The 21,953-nt window shown below is 36.0% G+C and overlaps 1 protein-coding gene and 1 pseudogene across 3 annotated transcripts in view; one reads left to right on the top strand and one right to left on the bottom strand.

Annotated features, from left to right (window-relative positions):
- Positions 1–21,685, top strand: part of LOC146164262 (mannosyl-oligosaccharide glucosidase-like) — a 35,189-nt gene extending 13,504 nt beyond the window's left edge. For all 3 annotated transcript variants that reach the window (XM_083380413.1, XM_083380415.1, XM_083380414.1), the window contains 10 exons: positions 6,132–6,292; positions 6,529–6,646; positions 11,587–11,834; positions 17,256–17,401; positions 17,525–17,736; positions 17,893–18,026; positions 19,511–19,660; positions 19,744–19,978; positions 20,694–21,007; positions 21,153–21,685. In XM_083380413.1, coding sequence (XP_083236539.1) covers positions 6,132–6,292; positions 6,529–6,646; positions 11,587–11,834; positions 17,256–17,401; positions 17,525–17,736; positions 17,893–18,026; positions 19,511–19,660; positions 19,744–19,978; positions 20,694–21,007; positions 21,153–21,524 — 2,090 coding nt within the window. In that variant the 3' untranslated portion in view covers positions 21,525–21,685. The remainder of the gene's footprint in view (positions 1–6,131; positions 6,293–6,528; positions 6,647–11,586; positions 11,835–17,255; positions 17,402–17,524; positions 17,737–17,892; positions 18,027–19,510; positions 19,661–19,743; positions 19,979–20,693; positions 21,008–21,152) is intronic.
- Positions 7,462–8,320, bottom strand: LOC146164263 (uncharacterized; annotated as a pseudogene).
- Positions 21,686–21,953: the final 268 nt, after the last annotated feature.

The raw sequence follows: 21,953 nt of genomic DNA, 5'->3' as shown, positions 1-21,953 counted from the left end.
TTGAGCCATTTTTATTATTTTTTTGTTGGCAGAGCCGAAGCATAGAGCTAGAGCCGGAGCTATTTCTAAAATTTAAATTATGTGTTCTGGTGTCTTTGGAACCTTACAAATGTGTTTGGTCGCTTCAGACCTTAAGCCAGTGTTTCTCAACCTTTTTTACTTGGGGGCGCACCTAGAGACATATGAAAACGTGGCGGCGCACCTTGCGAGCGAAAAATTAAGTGCTGTGCATCTTTTATCTCTCGTGCGATAGTTAGGAATAAGGCGTAAATAGGACTAATACCTAATAGTCGTAAAAATGACGAAATTAAAATCAGACCTAAATGGCCCAAATAAGGCCTATACAACCTTTGGTGTAATCCCAAATCCAGCCCATAAATATTACTGACTATCCTAATATTTTCAGCCCTAACCAAATTGCTAACATCACCCATGAGCCAAAACAGGTGCAAACAATCCGTGGCTAAAATAGCTGCGCCCAAATGTCGACAGCGAACAGCCAATGCCAGACAGGTGTCCCCCAATCATCCTATACCCTTACTCTACAGCAGTGTTTCTCAACCTTTTTCACCCCAGGGCGCACTTGTAAACCTTTCAAAACCTGGCGGCGCACCTGACGAGCGAGAACTTTGTTTGGGTATTTTGTTTTTTGCTGGCAGTTTTTATTACATCAGGCTCCTAATTTTATTATCTATAAAGAAGCCTGCGGAGTCGGTTAAAAATAACCCGACTCCAACTCCCGAGTCCGACTCCGGACAAATGTGCGATTTCGTCAAATTCTGAGTCCGGCTGCCACTCTACAGCCTTTATTTCACCCATGTACGCAGCTAAATTAAGGTAGATTTTCAACTATCTCCTCATAGGGGTGTCATATATATATCATCACCCACAAAAGCCCCGCTAGATACATGTTGCAATAGTTTCTCTTTCTTTGTTAGCGAAGAGCCAACATCAAACATTGGGTCTTCAATAAGGGCTACGAGTCCACCAGTCCTATTGCTCAGTGTTTATTCAGAAAATAGTAACTAGAGTTTAGTTACAGACATAGTCCTTTATTAAAAAAAATAAATCTGAATGGTCATTTTTGTCATCTCCAAACAGCCTAATTTAACTTTCCCTCTCCTATGTTTTAAGAAAAGCTTTAATTTTATCTGTGGATGAGTGTTTCCAATTTGATTCCGAATTGACAATTTTAAACTATTCAAATGTTGGAATATGTCATTTAAATTTTTAACTTTGAATTCCAAAATTGACCGACGCCATAATAAAACCCAATACATTTTTGGTATAAGACCTAAGTGGCCTAAATAACATCTTGATCTTTAGGAAATTGGTATAAGACGATTTGGCGCCGCCACCGCCTTATAATGGTCATGTTTTTTAAACGGCGGCGTTTGTATACGCTGTTTTGAAACTGGACTGTTGGGTCCGATAGGGGTTTGGGTTTGTTATCTATTGGCCCTCTTTCGATCTTATTCCGAACTGTGTTATATTCCGACGTTGATGTTATTCCTAATTTTGGTCTTATTGCTGGAATCCACTATCAGTCGCAAATTCTACTATCAGTCGCAAATTCTCTGATTTTCTCGCGGCGCACCGGTTGAGAAACGCGATTACTGAGCACCTGTAATCAGAGGCGCCCGCAGAAATTTTTCCAGGGCGGGGCAATCAGGGGCGTATCCAAAAAATAAAAAAGGAGGGTCTTAAATTTTCAACTTAGAGAATTCCCTTATTTTCCGTCTGACGACGTCATAAAACAGTGACAGTATGACGTCATAGAATGGTGATTGCAAGACGTCGTAAAAAAACTAATCAGAAACAGACAAATAACGTCCAGCAAAAGGGAATCTTTAGACGCAACGCGAACACGTGCGGTCGACAATCCTGTCAGGCGCCAGCTGCAAAACCACAGTGTGCAATGATTAACCTCAGACGAAAAAATAAACCAAGACCATGAAATATGTGTGATAAATTGTGGTAGCAGAATCATACATAATTCGACTATTAGCAGCTAGGGATGTTCAAAGTAGAATATCGAATCCTCCCCCCTTCCTATCTGGATTCGAATCCAATTCTGCCGTTTATTTCGGGTAATTGGAACCGATATAATTTAATGTTTTACTGCTGATTGTTGCGCCTAATTGTACAAATGCGTGTGGTAAGTTGGCCTGTCGCCGCGGCGACCAATTTATAGTGCTTGCTTTAAATGTAACCTCGTAGTGCAGGGTCAGCGTTTTTTCGGGCGACCAATTACCGCGTCTCGCGATAACGTTCATCTAATAATTAAGTGTCAATCAAGCGTTATTGGGCGAGCGGCTAACGTGTAATGTCTGGTGTGGAATTCGCAGTTTCCCTAAATGCGTTAAGTTGCAAAAGTAACATAGCGTTGCAAAACGTGCTTGGCCGTCCACAAAATGCGCTATGGGGTTACTTAAGGTCAACTTTAGGCCAATATTCAGCGAAGTTATGCAGTTATGCACAACGTAATTGTCAAGAACTCGTTATGTCAATAATAACTAAAGTTGTATTCTTTGCAGTCCATTATTTGACTGCATAACAGATCATGTTAGTAAAAAAAAGCACTAAGACCCAACAATGCTTTAAAAACAGGACCGAATTGCTAAAGAGTTCTGTGTTCAGTGTTACATTGTACTCACTATTGGCAAAAATATAAGTTTTGCCAACAACCTGGACAGTGGACATATTACAGTTTACACAACTGCTTCAAATGACAGTTGTTAAGAATGTTAAACATATGGGAGATTTTTCTTATTATAATGTACACATGTTAGCAAAAAATCCCTTCCCCAAACAAAATCGAGGTTAAATAATTTAATAAAATTATACTAGGATTCGATATTCTGGATTCGAAACCTATTATTCTAGAATACCTTGGTATTCTACTTTGAACATCTCTAGTTGCCGTAAATCAAATTAGGGGAATTCCCTAAGTTGAAATTTCGGGACTCCCCTTTTTAAACACTGCTTCAAAAAACGCCCTGGGATTTCGAAAGTTCGGCGCCTATGAGTGTGACGTAACACTTCCATTGTGATTCAACACAAATAGATTAAAAAACGAAGGCAGCATTACAACAGCTCATAAGTGTTGCATTTTAGTCATTGCTATCGTTCTCAAAGATGGCATGCGTCTATTAAAAACACAACCACGCATTTCAAGACTTACTTTGGCACCAAGAGCTAGCCAACCTACAAAATCTCGCCCTATCTCATCCTACAATTTCAAAGGCAAAATAAACATATTTATTCAGCATCTAGAAAAAAATATATTTTACAACCACACTAATACAGGTCTATATTTTAGGAATATCAAAAATAAAAACTTTAAATTAAAAAAAATATTAATATTGAATATTAATATTCGCCGAATATTAAAATATAAAAACATTTTTAGAGTCACACAGTGAAATGCAACATGCCATAGTATGAATAATACCTCTTGGTTGAATATATATGCTTCAGAGACACAACCATAGCTAAACAAGGCCGAAGTTCATAGCTAAATGAGGCCGAAGTAGATAATTTTTTGTATTTATGTAATTAAAACAGCCAAAACTATAGTTTAAGCCTTAGCATGGCCACTGGATGGCTTAGTTCAGGTGTCGGCAACCTTTTGTATGCCGTGTGCCAGTTTATGAATAATTTCAAAACATCAACAACTCGCGTGCCAAACATTCTTTATGTTTAAAATTTTTTTTTCACAATTACGTAGTTATAATCAGTGCTGGGCAGCCACCGTAAAATAGCATTAGCTCCGGCTCCAGCTCTGGAGCCATCAGGCAATTATTAAATGGCTCCGGCTCCAGCTCCGGAGTCGGAAAACTCAATCCTTTGGCTCCGGCTCCGGCTCCAGCTCCGGAGTAGTAAAACTCATATCCTTTGACTCCGGCTCCAGCTCCAGAGCCATCAAACACACACACAATGACTCCGGCTCCAACTCCGGTGCCACCAGTCACCAGTTTTAAAAATTGCTTTTGGCTAAATAACGTTGGAGATGGAACAAAATATAATTTCTTAGCTTTAGCACCACAAATTGAAAAATGGCCCCAGCTCCACAATAATAATAAAAAGGGCTCCGGCTCCAGCTCCACAAAAATAATAAAAATGGCTCCGGCTCCGGCTCCGGCTCCGGCTCCGGCTCCAGCTCCACAAAAATAATAACAATGGCTCCAGCTCCGGCTCCGTCTCCCCAGCCCTGGTTATAATAGTCAAAGTATGTGAAATAGACTCGTGTCAAAGAGGTCAAATTGTCAAACGGGTGGTGGGCCGAATGAATTACATCGGTGGGCCGGATCCGGGCCGTAGGTTGTCGACCCTGCTCTACAGCCTGTATTTCACCGATTTACTTAACTAAAATAAGTATGGCAATCCACTCATGAGGTTAATGGAAAATATGCCAACATTTGCTATTCCACCTTTTACAAATGATCTGACATTTAATTTACGCATCTTGGGGGACGCAAATTAACCTAATTTCATAAGTTAAATTGTATAAAAACACCCTAAACCTGCTGAAAGACAACGAACTGTCACTAACACAATACTGTGCCCGCTATTTTGGAATATGCTTTGACGCTTTTCAGCCGATACCTAGAAGTGTTAACTATCAGTTTAGATTTTATTTTGGTTTCTTAGTCGCACAAAAACACACATGCTTTCTTTTAATGTCGAATGCCCAGCTTTAACGCAGTAAACATCATGCCAATTTTAGGCCTTTGTGGCGTAATACGAACGGTTAGTCGTTACCAAAGAGAGGTTATAATCTCTTTGGTTGTTACCAACAAGTTTAACGCCTGCCAAAAACAATGTTAAATACAACAGTTAAGACACTAAATTGTGACACGAACTGGAAATGTGTGCAAACATGCACGTTACATCATTTGGCGTGCCCGGAAAAATCATTTCGGCATGCATGCCCGGCACTTTTGGCACGCATGCCAGGGGTTGCCGACCCCTGGCCTAGTACATCCTTGTTATGCTCATGCGAATGTCATACCTGTCTATTTAACAGGAATGACGTCTATCATGATTGCTGTTTTAACCTAATAAAGAAGTACTTGCCAAATCAAGTAAAACTGCAAATACACAACAGTTCAATCAAAATTTAGTTCATTTTAAACTAATAAACAATCTATATGTCAAACACTGGCTTTTCCCTGCTAAACAACAGGCTTAGTACTTTTTTCAAAATAGCACAGAAACATATTTCCTGCCAATTTTAATGCATAATGTTCCTATATATTCAGCATTTCAAAAATAAATTGGATTAAATCAGGGGCGTATCCAGAAATCCAACAAGGGGGGGTCCCAAATTTCAACTTCGGGAATTCGCAGTTTTTCCGTCTGACGTTAATGACGTCATAAAATAGTGACAGATATGACGTCATAAAACAGCGATTGTAATGAAGTCATAAATTATAAAAAAATCTTTAGAAACAGCCAATTAATATCCAGCAAAAGCAAACTTTTAGATGCAAAACACACATGTGCGTCGCCGAAAATCCTGGCACCAGCTGCGAAACCGCTTAGTGTGCAATCGTTAACTTCAGGAGAAATATATGTGATCGATTTTGGTAAATACATTTACGGGACTACGCTAAATTAAAAGCACGTTTTTCGCCGATGAAATACAGAGACCGCTTGATTGACTGTTATTAATTGTCGAACACACACTTGTTGATCAGCCAACCCGAAAGAATAACGAAAGGCGAAAGAGAAAAAATATCCTGCGTTTACGGTTGACCAAACAAGAAACGAAAAAGGTGTTGTGCGTTTGATTTGGTTTCGCATTAGCAAGACGTGTGACCCAATTACACTGAAAAGAAAAACACGCAGCTTTGGACGGTGAGGAAAACCCTGACAAAAACGAACAAAAAACGTTAATGTCACTTCCGAAAAGGGTGGGGTCCGAACCCCCAAACCCCCCTGGATACGCCACTGGATTAAATATGTGCAGAACAACACACGTTTTGGTGGCAAATCGATCTTTCAAAAAATTCCAAAAATTAACAATTGATTTTTCGGTTTTCTGTCTAATTCTTCGGCCGACATAGTTGCCAAGTCGCCAGCTTTCTGGCATACTTTTGTACACCAAACAGAAATATATGTTTTAGGTGATAAACTTGTTCGGTATGGTTGGATAGCACATGATGGCTCACATTTTGGTATTCAAGATATTGTTGATCATGAATTCATCCTAAAAACACAATTTGTCAAACGCCTAGGTGGATCTCATGGTGGTGATTGGACATGGAGAATTTCTGCCACTCCCCAAGTATTCAGTGATTTTGTTATGGTGTTAATTTCTCTCACTACTTTTTGTTGTTTTTATTGGTCTATTTACCTGGAACAAAACTCAATATTTATCACTATTGCTATGATTAGTTTGTGTTTCCCCTGAATTAATTTTACATTGGCATTTTTCTTTGTAGTTAGATTTCCTTGCATTCATGTATTTTTTTGCTGCCCTAGTGCATAGATAAAATTTAATAAAATTTTGTAAATGTCTAGACTGGATTTGATCCTGTAACACTGTCTATCTTTTTCTACACTGCCACTGATAGTCAAGGAGAGCTTCAACCAGTAATTATAGAGGAAAATGGGAAAAAAAGAATAAAAGAGATTCATGGTATTGTGATCTTTTTTATTATATTGTACTAGTTAATACATTTATGAATTTGTTCATTTAACAAGAAAAAAATAGCGTTTTTCTTAAAATATCAACATGACAGTACTAAAAAATCAAAATGCGTAACTCACATTTTTAATTCAAATCAGTTGGATCCAGTTATATTACTTCTGAATGGTTACCTGTGTACTTGATTTGTTAATCTATATTCGAAACCTAAATCTCTAGAATCCCCTGGGATTCTACTTTAAACATCATCCCTAGCAGTAAGTGTAATATATCTTTTATATTTGTGGAAACTATCTATAATAAGCAATCCGTGATTGGTTATGAATGTTAACATTGTTTTTTGCCGAATTAAATCCATACTTTCCAATCAATTTATAACAAGCAAGACATGGTGGAAAGGCGTGACCGATGCCTATGCAATGTTTTGGTTTTCATTCGGAGTCAAACTAAACCTTTCAAAATCAACATGTGAAAGTTTTGTTTTATTCTGATTTCACTGGCCAACAAAAAAAAGTTGGCATGGAAAATGCCCTAGTTAATCGTTATTTCATCTGACTCTCTAAACATATTGCAATTTGTGAGACTAAGCCTCTTATGCCACATCAAAACTTGCTAATTTGATAATAACAAACCAAGTATACACAGGAAAGACTACAATTAGTAAAAACAGATCAATAGAACAAGTAAACTTTTTTTTATTTATCAAACTTTCGAAGCAAAATTTTTAATTTTAAAGCAAAGCACAAAAAAAATATATCCATCTCAGGATGTGCATCAGTAAAGTTCTAAGATGTAACTTTAGTTATTTACTCAAAATAGCTTGAAGTCATATGCAGAATAGCCCTCTTTCAAGACTTTCGCCTCTAGTATTGTTGTGGACAGCTTCGCATTAGGCACCAGCAGTAATCTGCCATCATATGAGTATCTCATCTACCTTGGTATCTCTCTTCCATTAATTTGATATCTTGGTGAAACCTACATCTTGTTCCTCACTTATATTTCCAAGGTTTTTAGGGAAGCAATCCGAGTGACTGAATAGATCAGGGATGTCCAACCTGCGGCCCGCGGGCCACATTGCGGCCCGTCTGAAATTTTTGTGCGGCCCGCTAGTCATTTTTACTCCCTAGAAGTATTTTAAACCTTCAATATTAGCCTAATTAAAATGTACCAGTCAGCTTTTAGGGGCGCACTAATAGTATAGTATGGGTAAATATATATATATATAACTCTCAAGGCCCGTTATAACTCTTTAGAGCAATACTTAATCTTGAAACTTAAAAGGTTCTGCGGCCCATTAAATTATTTCAAGTGTCAATGCGGCCCACTATAATAAAATGTTGGACATCCCTGGAATAGATAGTGAACCTTTATCCTGGTCCTTGATCCAAGAGCTTGAAAGTTCGTAAGCCTCACTTCTATGAAATCCACATAGTTTCTTGCTTTTGTTTTTCTAAGGAATCCTCTTACATCTGCAACGAAAAAGTGTCAGTCTGCCTTCTCAACGTCTGTCATATGCGATGGAAAAACATGGTCTTCATTAATTTTATATTTGTGGACATCAAAAATTCCTGATTTCAGCTTTTTAAAACTAAGACCAGGAATTACTTTGCACAGGTAATCAAAACAAGCACCATTGTTATTTAGGGCCTTGACAAATTGTTCCATCAAACCAAATTGATGTGCAATGGGGGTAAATCAATGCGATCATGACTGACCAAAAGTTCATGTACAATGTTTTTATCTACGTTCACAGGTTGTTCACATATGGGCCATTACTTTTTTATCCAGTGTTGATCAGTGGTGTAGCTGCCTTGTTGTCGTAAGAGAAAGTTGACCATTTTCAAATCAACGTATATCTTACAGTTATGCTCATTATAAGAAAGTTTCTTCAGGACCATCTTTACACTTTGAAAGTGTTCCTTTAAAACAGAATTGCATTCTGTCGCAGTAAAACGTTATATTTGTTGCTGAATCAAGAACATCAGCCTAATTGTGAGCAAAAGAAAGAAAGCCAAACTCAGGCTCGACATATACGCGATTAGTTGTTTATTTACTATTTGTATGCTTTGAGTTAAATAGGGCATTGTGATGTCATAGTATTGCGTTGTGCTAATAAGAATTATGCTTTTACAGTTTGCTACACTGCCACTGTGGGCTATTACGATCACGGTTTTAAAGCTGTTTGTGATTGCTTAACATAAATAAAGTGATTTGTTAAAGGTTGCACATTTTCCGTGGAGATTTAGACGAAGATCGTTCTTATACCTTAAAAGCTGAGGCAGCTTGTGACGCAGTTTGCACCCGTGCCATTGATACCATTAAAAACAATGTTTATTTTGTATTTATTTGTGTATATTTTTATGAAGACCGTGAGCAATTAAGGATTTTTAAAAAAGAACCACTGCTTTAGATAAACCTACATCTTGAGTAAAAGGCTTTGGTTTACTCTGCATTTGTGAAGATGTTCAGGAGTCGGCATCATTGTAGGTGCTACAGCTTCTACTATTGCTATCTTCCACTACATACAACATTGCAGCTTCATCCAAAATCAGATCTGGCAGGGACGTAAAAACTAGAACAGGAATTACAGGGCAGTGTGCAACTGGCCGTAAAGCAGAATCAATGTTGGGGTATTGTTTCGGTTGTAACCTTACATGTCATTCATGCAAAAATAACAATCATCATGGTGATTCCTAGGTTGCACCAAACCATGGGGATTCCAAATCACATAGATCATAGTTTCAGTGCAATGCTTGCAGACCATGTGAGGTGCTCAGCATTTATCTTGATCTCCTAACTTCATGCCAAAGTACGCTTTATAAGCTCTCTAAAAAAGTGGCTTTTTTAGCCACTTTTAACGGTCAATTTACATTGAGGTTTAGATAAAGTGAACGCTGTCCGCTGTTCGCGCCAGAGTTTGTTCTTATTCGTGCTGTGGTTTTATGAGTACAAGCAAAGAGACAAAAAAAGATTATTGCCAAGATGGTGTATTTAGAGATGTACGTAGACATAATTTAGAGATGTACGTAGACATAAAAGAGACGATTTATTTGGAAACTGAAAGAAAGAGACGGCGGTTGGTAACTACAAAATGTAATATCCTCTTTTTCCTATTAAAGATGATTTTGCAAAAGCGGAATGCTGTCAAAGTTTCAGATGCACCAAGCATTTTTGCAATTTGTTATATTTTACATATTATTTGTTAACATGAACGAGAACCCCAGATCCTCCAGATTTTATAGAGATATATCTATTACTTGCTATTATACCTCAAGGTACAGGTTCAACAGAGCATACTTTGGTGAGAAAACATCATCTGTCAATATCTTTCTTGCAATTATGCAATAATAACAAGTTATCGATTTTGATATTTGTAAATGTTTATTCAAAATAAAAAGTCAAGAGTGCATAGAAAATGTGAGTAATAAAAATGATATAGCAAGGTAATGAATTAAAAAACACATTAACAGTGCATTTACAAATAGAATGACAAAAAACGAATAGGAAAAACATTTCTTTAATATGTTGACATACAGTGGTTTTAAAATGTATTACCAAATTTAGTCTAAGCTACCAAATTATGGGAAGGTATTTATTTTAGAGGGCATCAATAATGTTTTTGGTTTCCCCCAAAATAGCATTGATCATCCTTTTATTTTCTTGAAATTTTTTCTTGAAAATCTTTGCCCTCCTTTTCACCCTCATCAGCAATTAATTTTATCATTTCATCCAAAGACTTTTCTGATTCATTTTCTATACAACATAAAAACAATGATTTAAAGTTCAATAGTGAGTAATTTTTTAGTTTCGAACAAAACTAAGAGTTTTACTAAATATAATCAAAATAAAAACGGAATAATTCTTGGCCTTTTTGACACATTAAAAATCCTCAGTATACACACATTTATATTATTCAAATAATGTTATTTTTAAAGATTTATAAAGTAAAAAATCGGCTAAACCAGGGATGTCCAACATTTTATTATAGTGGGCCGCATTGACACTTGAAATAATTTAATGGGCCGCAGAACCTATTAGGTTTCAAGATTAAGTATTGGCCTTTAGAGTTATAACGGGCCTTCAGAGTTATATATATATTTATTTACCCATATTGTACTATTAGTGCGCCCCTAAAAGCTGACAGGTACATTTTCATTGGGCTGATATTGAAGGTTTAAAATACTACTTGGGAGTGAAAATGACTAGCGGGCCGCACAAAAATTTCAGACGGGCCGCAGGTTGGACATCCCTGGGCTAAACTATGGTATTTTATCATTTGTGCCTCCGCTTTATACATTCTGATTGCGCTGAAAAAATATCATTAATGTTTAAGCAAACTAACAACCGGACATTTTTCCAACAAATTGTTGTATTGAATACAAATTATAAGATAACAGGTTGCTTTTTTCTAACCATTTTGCCTAGAATCCATGGCAAGTTAATAAAGAGAATTAAAGTTAAGAAATAAATAACTTTTATTTTATAATAAGATAATTACATATATAGAACAGTTGCTAAAACAACATTTAAAAAAATAATGTTTGTAATTGTTAAAAAAATACGATATCACTCACTTACCGGAGTGATTTAGAAAATGTACAATACTCAAAACAACGAGGGGCATCGTTGGAAAAGCTTTATTCCTGTGCTACCCCAAAAATTATAGTTTAAACTTTGGATGAAAAATGTGATTTTTATGGCGAATATTAATATTTTTTTCTGTTATTTTTTTTTTCAAAATTTCAAAAATATAGACAGGTCTTACGACGGTGGTATACTTTTTTTTTGAAAAAAATGTGCGTAAATATGTTTATTTTGGCATTAAAATTTATATTACAGTTTTTTTTTGCTTTTTGTTTCTATTTTACACTGTGTTCATAATGTTATTACATTGAAAAAACGTTTTGATTGTTTTTTTTGCTACTGTTTAGGTGAGACATCGGAGCTTGGCAAATTTAAAATAAAGTTTCCAAATGAATTAGGTGGCCAAAAAATGCAATATCATTTTGTTGAAACTGAAGCCGAGGGTTTGCATAAAATTACTGACGCTGCAATACGGAAGATGCAGGTTACAAGAGAAAAACGGTCAAATCGTGAAAACGCATTCTATTTTCTTGGTGACACTCCAAACCGAAATGATGTTCCTAGTGACAAGAAGACAAAAGTTATTTTTCACCAGGTTTGATTGCATGGATTGGAAAACGTTTTGTGCAATGTGTAAAAAGCATAAGAGTTTTCTAGGTTTTAATGTTGTAAATGGTCTGCAAATATTATATTTTTGATGCAAAAGTATGTGCAAAAACTAAATGGTGTTAAAAAAAACAATACACTTTTTTATATTGGTATTCATATATTATTTGGTTTTATTTGTAAATTCAGGTAAATAATAGAATTAATTATAAAGGGGTTCTTCTGACAAATGTGTATTTAGTGCCAACGTTTCGAATACCTATACTGGTAATCTTCTTCAGGGCAATAAACTTTTAACTTTACAGAAGGGTATATATAAAGTGATTTATAAGACAAAAAACAAGGTGGCAAAACGAGGCGAAAAAGGGAAACAGGCGCGAATAACGGGAGAACGCGAAAACCGGCTGCAGCCTATAAACATCTGTTCTTGCGGTAATTGTATGCAAACAAGCAACTGCGGCTAAAACAAATCTGATCACATAAAGTGCGAAAAAAATTGCATTCACTTTTGATTTGAATTGCGAAAGCTTTTACTTTAGAAAGAGACTTGGCCCATTGGGCACATAACAAATTTGCATGGCTCCATAATGTCTTTCACAACAGTTTTGGAAACTAAATATTAGGGTAATTGGCTTTACAGCTGTAAGGCAGCACAGAAAACGGATTGTATTAAGTGCATAAGTTTCTTTAGTTAAGTTGACAAAAAAAATCTTTTATTGTATATTCTGTTTATAGGTTGGCGACAAACACTGTATCTTCCAAGCGAAATAGAAAAAAGTCAGTCCATCACTCAGTAAAACCGTGTTCCCCATGACACAGAAAATACCTCCGGGCTGGGTTGGGAAGCCTTTGCACTAGATAACTAGAATATTTAAGGTCAATAGGCAAACACACAAGTCATTGAAGAGGTAATTAGGTATTTTATGCAGGCTGCACAATATGTTTTAATGGGCTGTGTGTTTAAAATTCCAGCTTTATAAAATTTTCTAGTTACTTTACAGGGTTGTTCCTAAGCAAAAATTTACACTCGCCAACTGGGAAAGCGGCTATCAATCAACAGTCAACACTCGCCCAGACGAAATAACACTCGCCAAATTTGTTGGCACACTGTCTGCAAATTTACGTCCTAGCGCGATCATTTCTTGGGTTATCCTTAACCTGTCTTATGGTTTCTATAACATTAGTTTTCATAAAATTCTGGTTGTTTATTTCCATGCATGGATGAACAAATTAATGACCCATAAAGCAGTTTACACCTAAAACAATGTTGTTTAGCCGAAATATTTTTTACAATCTTCAGTGAAAAGCATTACACTGACAATTTAGGAGCCACGGCCTGCCTGTTTTTTTAATTTTTCTAAAAATCCTTGCTCTCTTTTTTCGTATTCTGGTTTTTCTGTGCTTAAAGGACGTTTCACCGCAGGTTTCTTCGCGCCATAAACAAAACGCCACATTTTGCCTAACACTACAGTCAGGGTTGCCATCGAGATGGACCCGAAAATAAGGACAACCGAATAATTAGATTAGCATTTAAAAAACGATTTTGGATGTGGACCATTATAAATAGTTATTTATCAGGGTTTGCTTTCAAATATTATTATTGGGGTTTGTGGTTTAGTATAAACGTTGCCTGATCTTTTATTTCCTTAACTTGTTTCTGCAAGCAAAAACAGATATGTGCCGAAAATCACCCGCCTTAACTTATGTCTCAGATACGAAAGGGGTAGTTGCCAGGGTTTAAAATACGTTAGTTTGGTAAAAACTCTGCAAAATTAATTTTAGAATCGTTTTGCAATCAAAATATTTTATTCATTTATTATTATTTTTTTATTTTTGGCACTTCAAAACAAAAATTCTATTTTCAGAGACTGTGACAAACTGGCACTTGACGCCTGAAAGCTTTACCTTCAAGAAAATTTTCAGGCTTTTTTAACTTATGATTCAATCTGGCGACATAGTTCACGAACGTCAAATAAATGTCAATGCCTCCCTGCTTTACGATGGGTGAAACTTCATTTTGACGCCTGAAAGCTTTACCTTCAAGAAAATTTTCAGGCTTTTTTAACTTATGATTCAATCTGGCGACATAGTTCACGAACGTCAAATAAATGTCAATGCCTCCCTGCTTTACGATGGGTGAAACTTCATTTTATACTGGCCGTGCCTCTTCATGTAATACTGCGATAATAAATTAAAATACAGCAAGGTATTTGGGAAATGATCAAGAAATATATTTGATAAATAGAATTTTTCATTCTCTCTAAATGATTTAATGTCTATGGTTTGCTATACTTTTTCCAACTTTTACTGTATAAATTTTTACCATGCCTTGGTCTGAGCAATCACTGTTGAAACAGAGTTTAAATATGTAGTTTTGAGCAATATGCAAACAGGTTTATGAGCCTAATAAGCCACCTTTTATATTGAAAGTTTTGCCAATTTAAATCCAATAAACGCAATATTTATTTATTTATGACGCCATGTTATGATGTAGCTTTGTAACGTCGTCGCTAAGAATGCGTTAAACTTGAGCTTTTTGTTGTTGCGGCCCTTTGTGTTGTTTAGGCCTGGTGTTGATATGTTTGAATGGTTCAACAATTACAACAGGTGCTAACAAAGATGTGTACACTGCCTCCAGGATTCGCATTTAAATTTGCGGTGGTAAAATATTTTGTGTTGTAAGAGCAATAGGTTTTTTTACTTAGAGAGGCCTCTTTATAAAAGGCAAGTCGCATGCGCCTAGTTTTACTAGGCAAGCCACTTCGAACAAAAACATTGAACGCACAGGACAATTAAGGCACAGCAGGGATGCCAGCAGCCGCCTTGTCGCGATGCGAGCTGAATAAAGCAAGTGATATGAAAGCATTCTGTATTGAAGTTTTTCTGCTGCTAGATAGGAGTAGATTGCTGTTATGAACTAAAACGATGACGTAACACTTTTGTTTTTTGTACCCCAATTGAAGGTGCCTAGGGGTGCAGCCTCATAAACCTCTACATAGCACCTTCATACCACTCTACGCCATGTCTGAAAATTTGAAAGTTCTACGATGTATACTTTTTCTATAATGCTCTGGACAAAAATCGGTCTGAAACATGCCAAGCAAACCATAAAAACCAAAAAAGAATAGCGGCAAAAACAAGATATGTCCCGAAAACAAATTTTCGGCCCATATATTAACGGCAAAAACAAGATATGTCCCGAAAATAAATTTTCTGTCCATATAAATAGTGGCAAAAACAGGATATGTCCCGAAAATAAATTTTCGGCCATATAATACTGGCAAAAACAAGTTATTTCCCGAAAATAAATTTTCGGCTCATATAATAAGGACGCAAGTCGAAAATAAGGACATTTAGGTTTTCTAAGACCTGGCCCTTCAAAATAAGTACAAATCTTAGAAATTAGGATGGTATGGCAACCCTGACTATAGTTGAACAGCAAATAATGAAAAAATAATGGTAAATTTAAACTAACCATTCTTGTGCAAAGTTAACAACCATATGCACCAGATGTTCTGTGCTGCGCGACGACCTATAGTGAGTCGTTTCATATTTCCAAAGGCGTCCGCAATGGTTTGATTCATATCGAAACATAATTGCGATATAAAATATTTACAGACAGTTAATGTTTAAGCTTTGGCTTGGTTGGCCGCTATGAACTTTAAGTAATCGCAACATCACACTTTCGTAAACTAATTGCTAATCTCAGCTGTAGTTACACAAGTAGGCAATATTTTAAATTACTGTAGTGTTCAGTGGACCGTTTTGGTCCCTCAAAACATCTTAGAAAAACACTTCGTACAAATAAGACATTTGCATTCGAACTTATTGTTACCACAAACTACAGCAATTACTCAAAATTTTGTTTATAAAAACAAATTAATAAATACACAAAAGTAAAATTCTTATGGCTGGGTAGATCGTCCGATAAACTTTTCCAAAGGCCTCAACGACCGTGTTAAAGATGAAAAAAATAACAATGCTGAAGTTAAACAATAAACGTCAAACTATTTACCACTGCAGCAATGACGTCTTTGCTTGTTTACCGGTAAACGACTCTTTAAAACGGGATATATAGTCTTTGTTTCGATCGTACAACGGGACAAAGAATCTTTATTACAAGCCTCAAACAAGACTTCAATTAATGTTATTATTTGTGGAGTGTTGAATGTATTTGCGCCTTAGTGTTTCAGCAAATATCTGGCGCTAAGTCATATTTTGCTTAGCAGTGATGCATAACACAAGTTGTCCTACACCAACTAGCTAAATTTCTCGCCGATGCCACTTGCCCAACTGGCGTGTCAATCAGCACTCCAGTGGCAAGCGGGTGAGTGCTGAATCCCAACCCTTCTTAAACAATTGTTTAGTGAGCAACAACATATCAAACAGAATGAATGTATTCATGGTAGATTGCAGATAATAATCTTCACAAATTGACTGTTAACTTGTCTTATTTATAGGAGGCCATAAAACTACTCAATAGAGTAAATTTAGGAAACAAAATCTGATTAAATCACTCTGAAGATACAAAAGTGTGTTAACACTATTATACTGAAACTTTTCTTCAACACATAAAATATGGGTTAAAACATTTCATAGCAAGAATGATATTTCTATAACAAACTACAAAATTGTTCGCATTTACAGCCTAGATCGGCATGCCTAAAAGTAAAACTTCAAATTAGTTTATCGACTAGCAGAATGATGATGAATACAAGTTAAACTTAAGCAGTTCGGTATGGCATATTTTGTGCAACGCAACTGGCCATTTATATGATAGAAGTAATGTTTAGATTTTTTTAAAATAAGACTGGATTTCTGTCATTTATGTTGTCCTATTCAGCTGCTACGCTATTTTATCAAACAAATGAATCGCCCTTTCATTAGCCAACTGTTTTTTTTATCTGTCCTGACCAAAATGTCTCTAACTGTAAAAAAGCTTACAGAAGATCACCAAGCTCATCCATCTCAATAAAAACACGATTTACTGTGAATAGTGTACTTGTTTAATGTAGGGGTGGGCTGCGATGACGATATATAGATTTTTGTAAGGTGGTGATAGTGCATATAACTTTGGGAATCACTACTTTATATCATACTGCAAGCTAATCTGGTTGCATGGTATTTTTTTCAACTGCAAGACTACACTCGAAAATAGAAACAGATTTGTCACTTGGGTTTTTTAAATATGTTTAAAAAAATTACCAAATAAACGTTTATTCCAAACAACAGTATTTGACCATTTATAAAGTACTAAATACCAACTGTTTTAAACAATGCAACCCTTCTAATATGTCTTTAATGACAATTAATATTACTTTGCAAAGGTAAAACTGTGACATATAATAAAGACAACTGAACTTGGATTTTATAGATGATTTTTGAAAACAGTTTATGTATTTATTTTTAGATGACATTAAAAATTCCGTTTGATATTGACATTGTTTACGAAAGTGGGAGTTTTGATAAAAAACGAGTTGGCACCTTAACTGGATTAGACTTTACCAAATCATTAAATTTGTTAAAGAAACAATTTGACGATAAATTTGAAAAAATGTAAGTTCATAATAGTTACTTTTAATTTTGATAATACTATCCCCCTATTAGTTGTTTTGATAAAATAACATATGTTATATATAATTTTTTTCCTGCTTTAAATATTTTTTTGTATTTTATTAGTTTTCCTCTAAAGGATAAAGGATATAGCATTGAGGAGGAACAGTTTGCTAAAGCAGCACTAAGTAACATGTTAGGAGGTATTGGGCACTTTTATGGACACTCTTTGGTACAGTCTGAAGATCATAAGACACCTGTGCAGTACTGGGATGCCCATTTACTAACAGCTGTTCCCTCAAGATCTTTTTTTCCTAGAGGTTTTCTATGGGACGAAGGTAAATTCTTAAATAACAATATAATTTTATACTCCTGTTTTTCATTTGCATATAACATAGGAAAATTGTCCAATAAATCTTTTTACTTCAATAAGACTTGAGTGAATAAAAAATACAGTTAATTTAAGTTGATTAGAACCAAACTTATGCTTTAAGGTTTTCATGAGTTGCTAATAAGCAAATGGGATAGAAATTTAAGTGAAGAAATCATTCAAAGTTGGTTGGGGCTTATCAATGTGGATGGATGGATACCTCGTGAACAGATTTTGGGAAATGAGGCACGCAGCAAGGTTAGCCTTAAAACACAGTTTAGTGCAGTTGTTTCTGTTTGTAGCTAGTTGTTTATTTTATAGATTCCTGAAAAACACCAGATCAAACAATTTTTGAAATTCTTATTTGGAAAAAAAGTTATAAAATACAAAAACTTTAAAACACAGCCCTAATTAGGTAGATGTTGGATTTTTTTTCTAAACCAGAAAAGTTGTGTATGGTGGGTTATGGATACATTTTCAAAATGTCATTTAAAAGGGATGATTTTTTTTATACTACTGGCGGTCTCCTGAACTAAATAAGCTAAAAAGTCTTACGATCCGGATTTTATTTGCTCAGTGATTCTTAACCTTTGTAGTGTTTATACCCTAAAATAATTTTTTTTTAATCGCACCCTTGAAGACGTTTCGATACAAGTTTTATCTTCATGTAATGTGACCGAGAAGCAATTCAAGCATCTTTTATGTAAGGTTGGACGCAATTGTTAGTATTCTAAATTTATATAGTTGGAAGCATTATTTAGCACATCAGGTGTTAAACAGGTACAGTGGTGCTGATAAGGTGTTCTATTTTGGGCTCTCTGCAGTCTTGGATAGATAACGACTTAGCAATCTAAAAATATCTTAGGCCCCTCCGAGCACTTGGGGGTTTGTAAAAATTAACCTTATGTTCTGAATGCTGCAGAAGATGTCTGTAAACCTCTAATTTTTATCTACTCTGTGTTCTTTGACCCTCGTTAAAAGATTTCGTAGGTTTGGCCAATGTAGGCAACATTACATGAAGAAGTTAATTTGTAAACGACACTAGATCGCTGCAAATTATTCTGAGTAAGAAAAGTTTTCTAAACAGTTTTAAGAGGTCGGTGTTAGTATAAGTGCACAACACCTGAAAAAGTTAAAATCGTACGTTAGGTACGTTGCGACGAACCCCTTGTCATTCACAATCTGTCTGGCAAAAAGCTTTCACCTGCAAAGATCAACCTTTAGAACAGGGGTTCTTACATTTTTTTGGCTTTGCGTGGACCACAGAAGGCAAGAAATTAAAAAAAAATGACGTAATAATATGACGTCACAATACAAATAGACTTCCAACAAATGTAAACACGGACTCCCAAGGGATCCATGTACCCCAGTTTAAGAACCCCTGCTTTAGAACAAAGGTCTGGACTACGCCTTCTTGCCAACGAAAATCAACATCAATGCTGTCAGAGCTGAATTCAACCAAATTAACAAAGGATTAGGCTACTTTTTGTCATTCAGTGGTCAAAGGTAGCTCTTTACTCTTGTGTTTTCAACTGAGGTTATTACTCACAGAATATAAACAACTACACTAGATTTATTAATACAACAAACCCAATTATGTAGTTAGATGTACCCTTAGTTGTTCTTAAGAACGTCGTTTTGCATGTTAAAAGTGTTGAGGGGATTTCAGCTCTTCTGAAATATGAAACCCCTAAGTCGGCAGATGACATTGGGTATTGTTTTTATGCGCTGTTGACAAACAGGTTCCAAAGGAGTTTGTAGTTCAGCACAACACTAACGCCAACCCGCCGACTCTATTTCTGGCAATTGAATCTCTTATGGAGGACTTTCATAAAGATAAAATTACGAAGCACGATCAGGAATTTCTGCACAAGATCTATCCAAGACTTAAAGTACAGTTTTAAAATGCATGTTTTATATCATTTTTGCTTTTTGCTCCAATTTGTGGTACTAACTTGTTCCTAATGATTCTCAGGCTTGGTTTAACTGGTTCAACACAACACAATCAGGTCCGGTCCCGTTTAGTTACAGATGGAGGGGTCGCCCAAAAGACAAAGATAATGAGCTAAATCCGAAGACCCTTACATCTGGCTTGGATGACTTTCCACGTGCCTCTCATCCCTCCGAAGATGAGCGTCACGTTGACCTTCATTGTTGGATGGCATTTGCATCTAACACAATGGCAAAGATAGCTCAGGTTGTTTATCCTGGTAAGATGTTTGCAATACCTGCATTTTTAAACGCGTTTGGTTCAATATAGGTAAAATTTTAAAAATAAATCAAACATCAACTGTAGCTTTATACCTTAATTAGAAAAGGAATACGCTTTTGTATTGATTACTAATATTGTTTTATCAAATTCAAATAGTTAGACGTTTTGAAGAGCTACTTACAATGCATTCGCTATACTTCTTTTAACGCTTAAACTCCATTGAAGGCGTCCGTGGTGTGCTAAAATATATTTTTTTTAATTTGTTTTTTTTTTAGTTAAAGCGCTCAGGATTACACAAAACGAGGTTGATGCACAGCAAATGCCTCGGGACCCGGCTCATTTGTCGTTCCTTGGCACAAAACTATTCAAATTTGTTTTTTTCTATCAAAGTTTCAATTGACGTTATTTTCTTGCTAATTTTTTTAAAACTGTCTGCGGCGATGCTAACGGATTACTTCACTAAATTCACTTTTAGGTCAGGGTGTGGCTAAATCCTACCCCGTGTGATTGTGGGGTAGTTACATGTGTCTTGCCTTGTATTAAGGACTATTGCCAAGATATCATATGTTTTTTTCTAGCAAAGCGTACCACGATTATTTTTTGTGTGCCACTAGGTAAAAAACACTGTTTTAAGGGTTTGTTAAGCGTCCCTCAATATTCTAATATTTCTAAACTCATTTTATCTGTGTTTAACTTCGCACGTTGTTATTTAGATAACCACGAGGAATCCCTGCCTTACGCCAAAACTCATCAAGCGTTAACCGATAGTAAAGTACTAAACAAGTTGCATTGGTCCGACTCGTTGGGCGTCTTTTCTGACTACGGAAATCATACAGATCGAGTGCACCTAACAAGAAAAACATTCCAGTCGCAACAACCTAATCAACCACCAATCACAAAATTTGTAAGAGTTGAACTCCAGAAACCTAAGCTCCAATTTGTTAACACCTTCGGTTACGTGAGTTTGTTTCCCTTTCTATTACAACTGCTCGACCCCCGATCGCCTCAGCTCAATCAATTGCTTCAGGTACGTGTAACTGTAGAGTGTAGTTGCATTCAACTTTGGAGCATACGCAGTCCGCGCTTGTTTATACGAAATGTTCGTAAAATCAATTGAAGTGCATATTCTTCGTCTATACCTTTTTTGCATTGTATATATATTTTAAATATAGGATATAAAGGGCGAAGAAGAACTGTGGACCCCGTATGGCCTTCGTTCCTTATCAAAGCGTGACCCCCTTTACATGAGGCGCAACACAGAACATGACCCACCGTACTGGCGTGGCCAGATATGGATAAACATTAACTTTCTTGCAGTGCGCGCTCTTAAACACTACGCCTCTGTTGATGGCCCTTACTCAAGCAAATCCTCCCAACTTTACGAAGAACTTCGGACAAATCTTGTTCGAAACTTATTTAAGCAATACAAACGGACTGGCTACTTGTGGGAGAACTACAACGACATGAACGGCCAGGGCCAGGGCACTCACCCCTTTACTGGCTGGTCGGCACTGATCGTGTTAATCATGTCCGAGCACTACTGACATATGTAATACCTTATATTTAGAAATGCAGGTTCATGTTCCTCCAATTAAAAAAAAAACGTGCATTTCTATCGGAATGCTCATGTAGGGAATGCAGAGAAATTGTAGTAAAAAAGTCCAAAATGTTTTCATTATTAAATAAAGAAATATCCAAGATCGTTTATCAGTTTGTTATTTATGGAAACGAAACAGGAAGGAAATTAGATAAAATATCTTATTTAAACCTGGTAAATTGGAACTTTTCATAATGCAAGGTTTAAAACGGTTGCCTTATTTTAAAAAAAAGTTGCTGAAGGGTAGGCATAGCAAATGGGCGACGATATCACTGAAATAAACAATAATTTAGTGACTCATCCAGCAAGTTTAAAATAGACCCTTAACTCTAGGTTACGTCACAATGCTGCAAATTACGGGGAACTGGCAAAGTTC

The sequence above is a fragment of the Ascidiella aspersa genome, chromosome 2, assembly GCF_963924565.1.
Source record: "Ascidiella aspersa chromosome 2, kaAscAspe10.2, whole genome shotgun sequence".
Taxonomy (NCBI): Eukaryota; Metazoa; Chordata; class Ascidiacea; order Phlebobranchia; family Ascidiidae; genus Ascidiella; species Ascidiella aspersa.
This window is presented reverse-complemented; position numbering and strand designations above follow the sequence as displayed.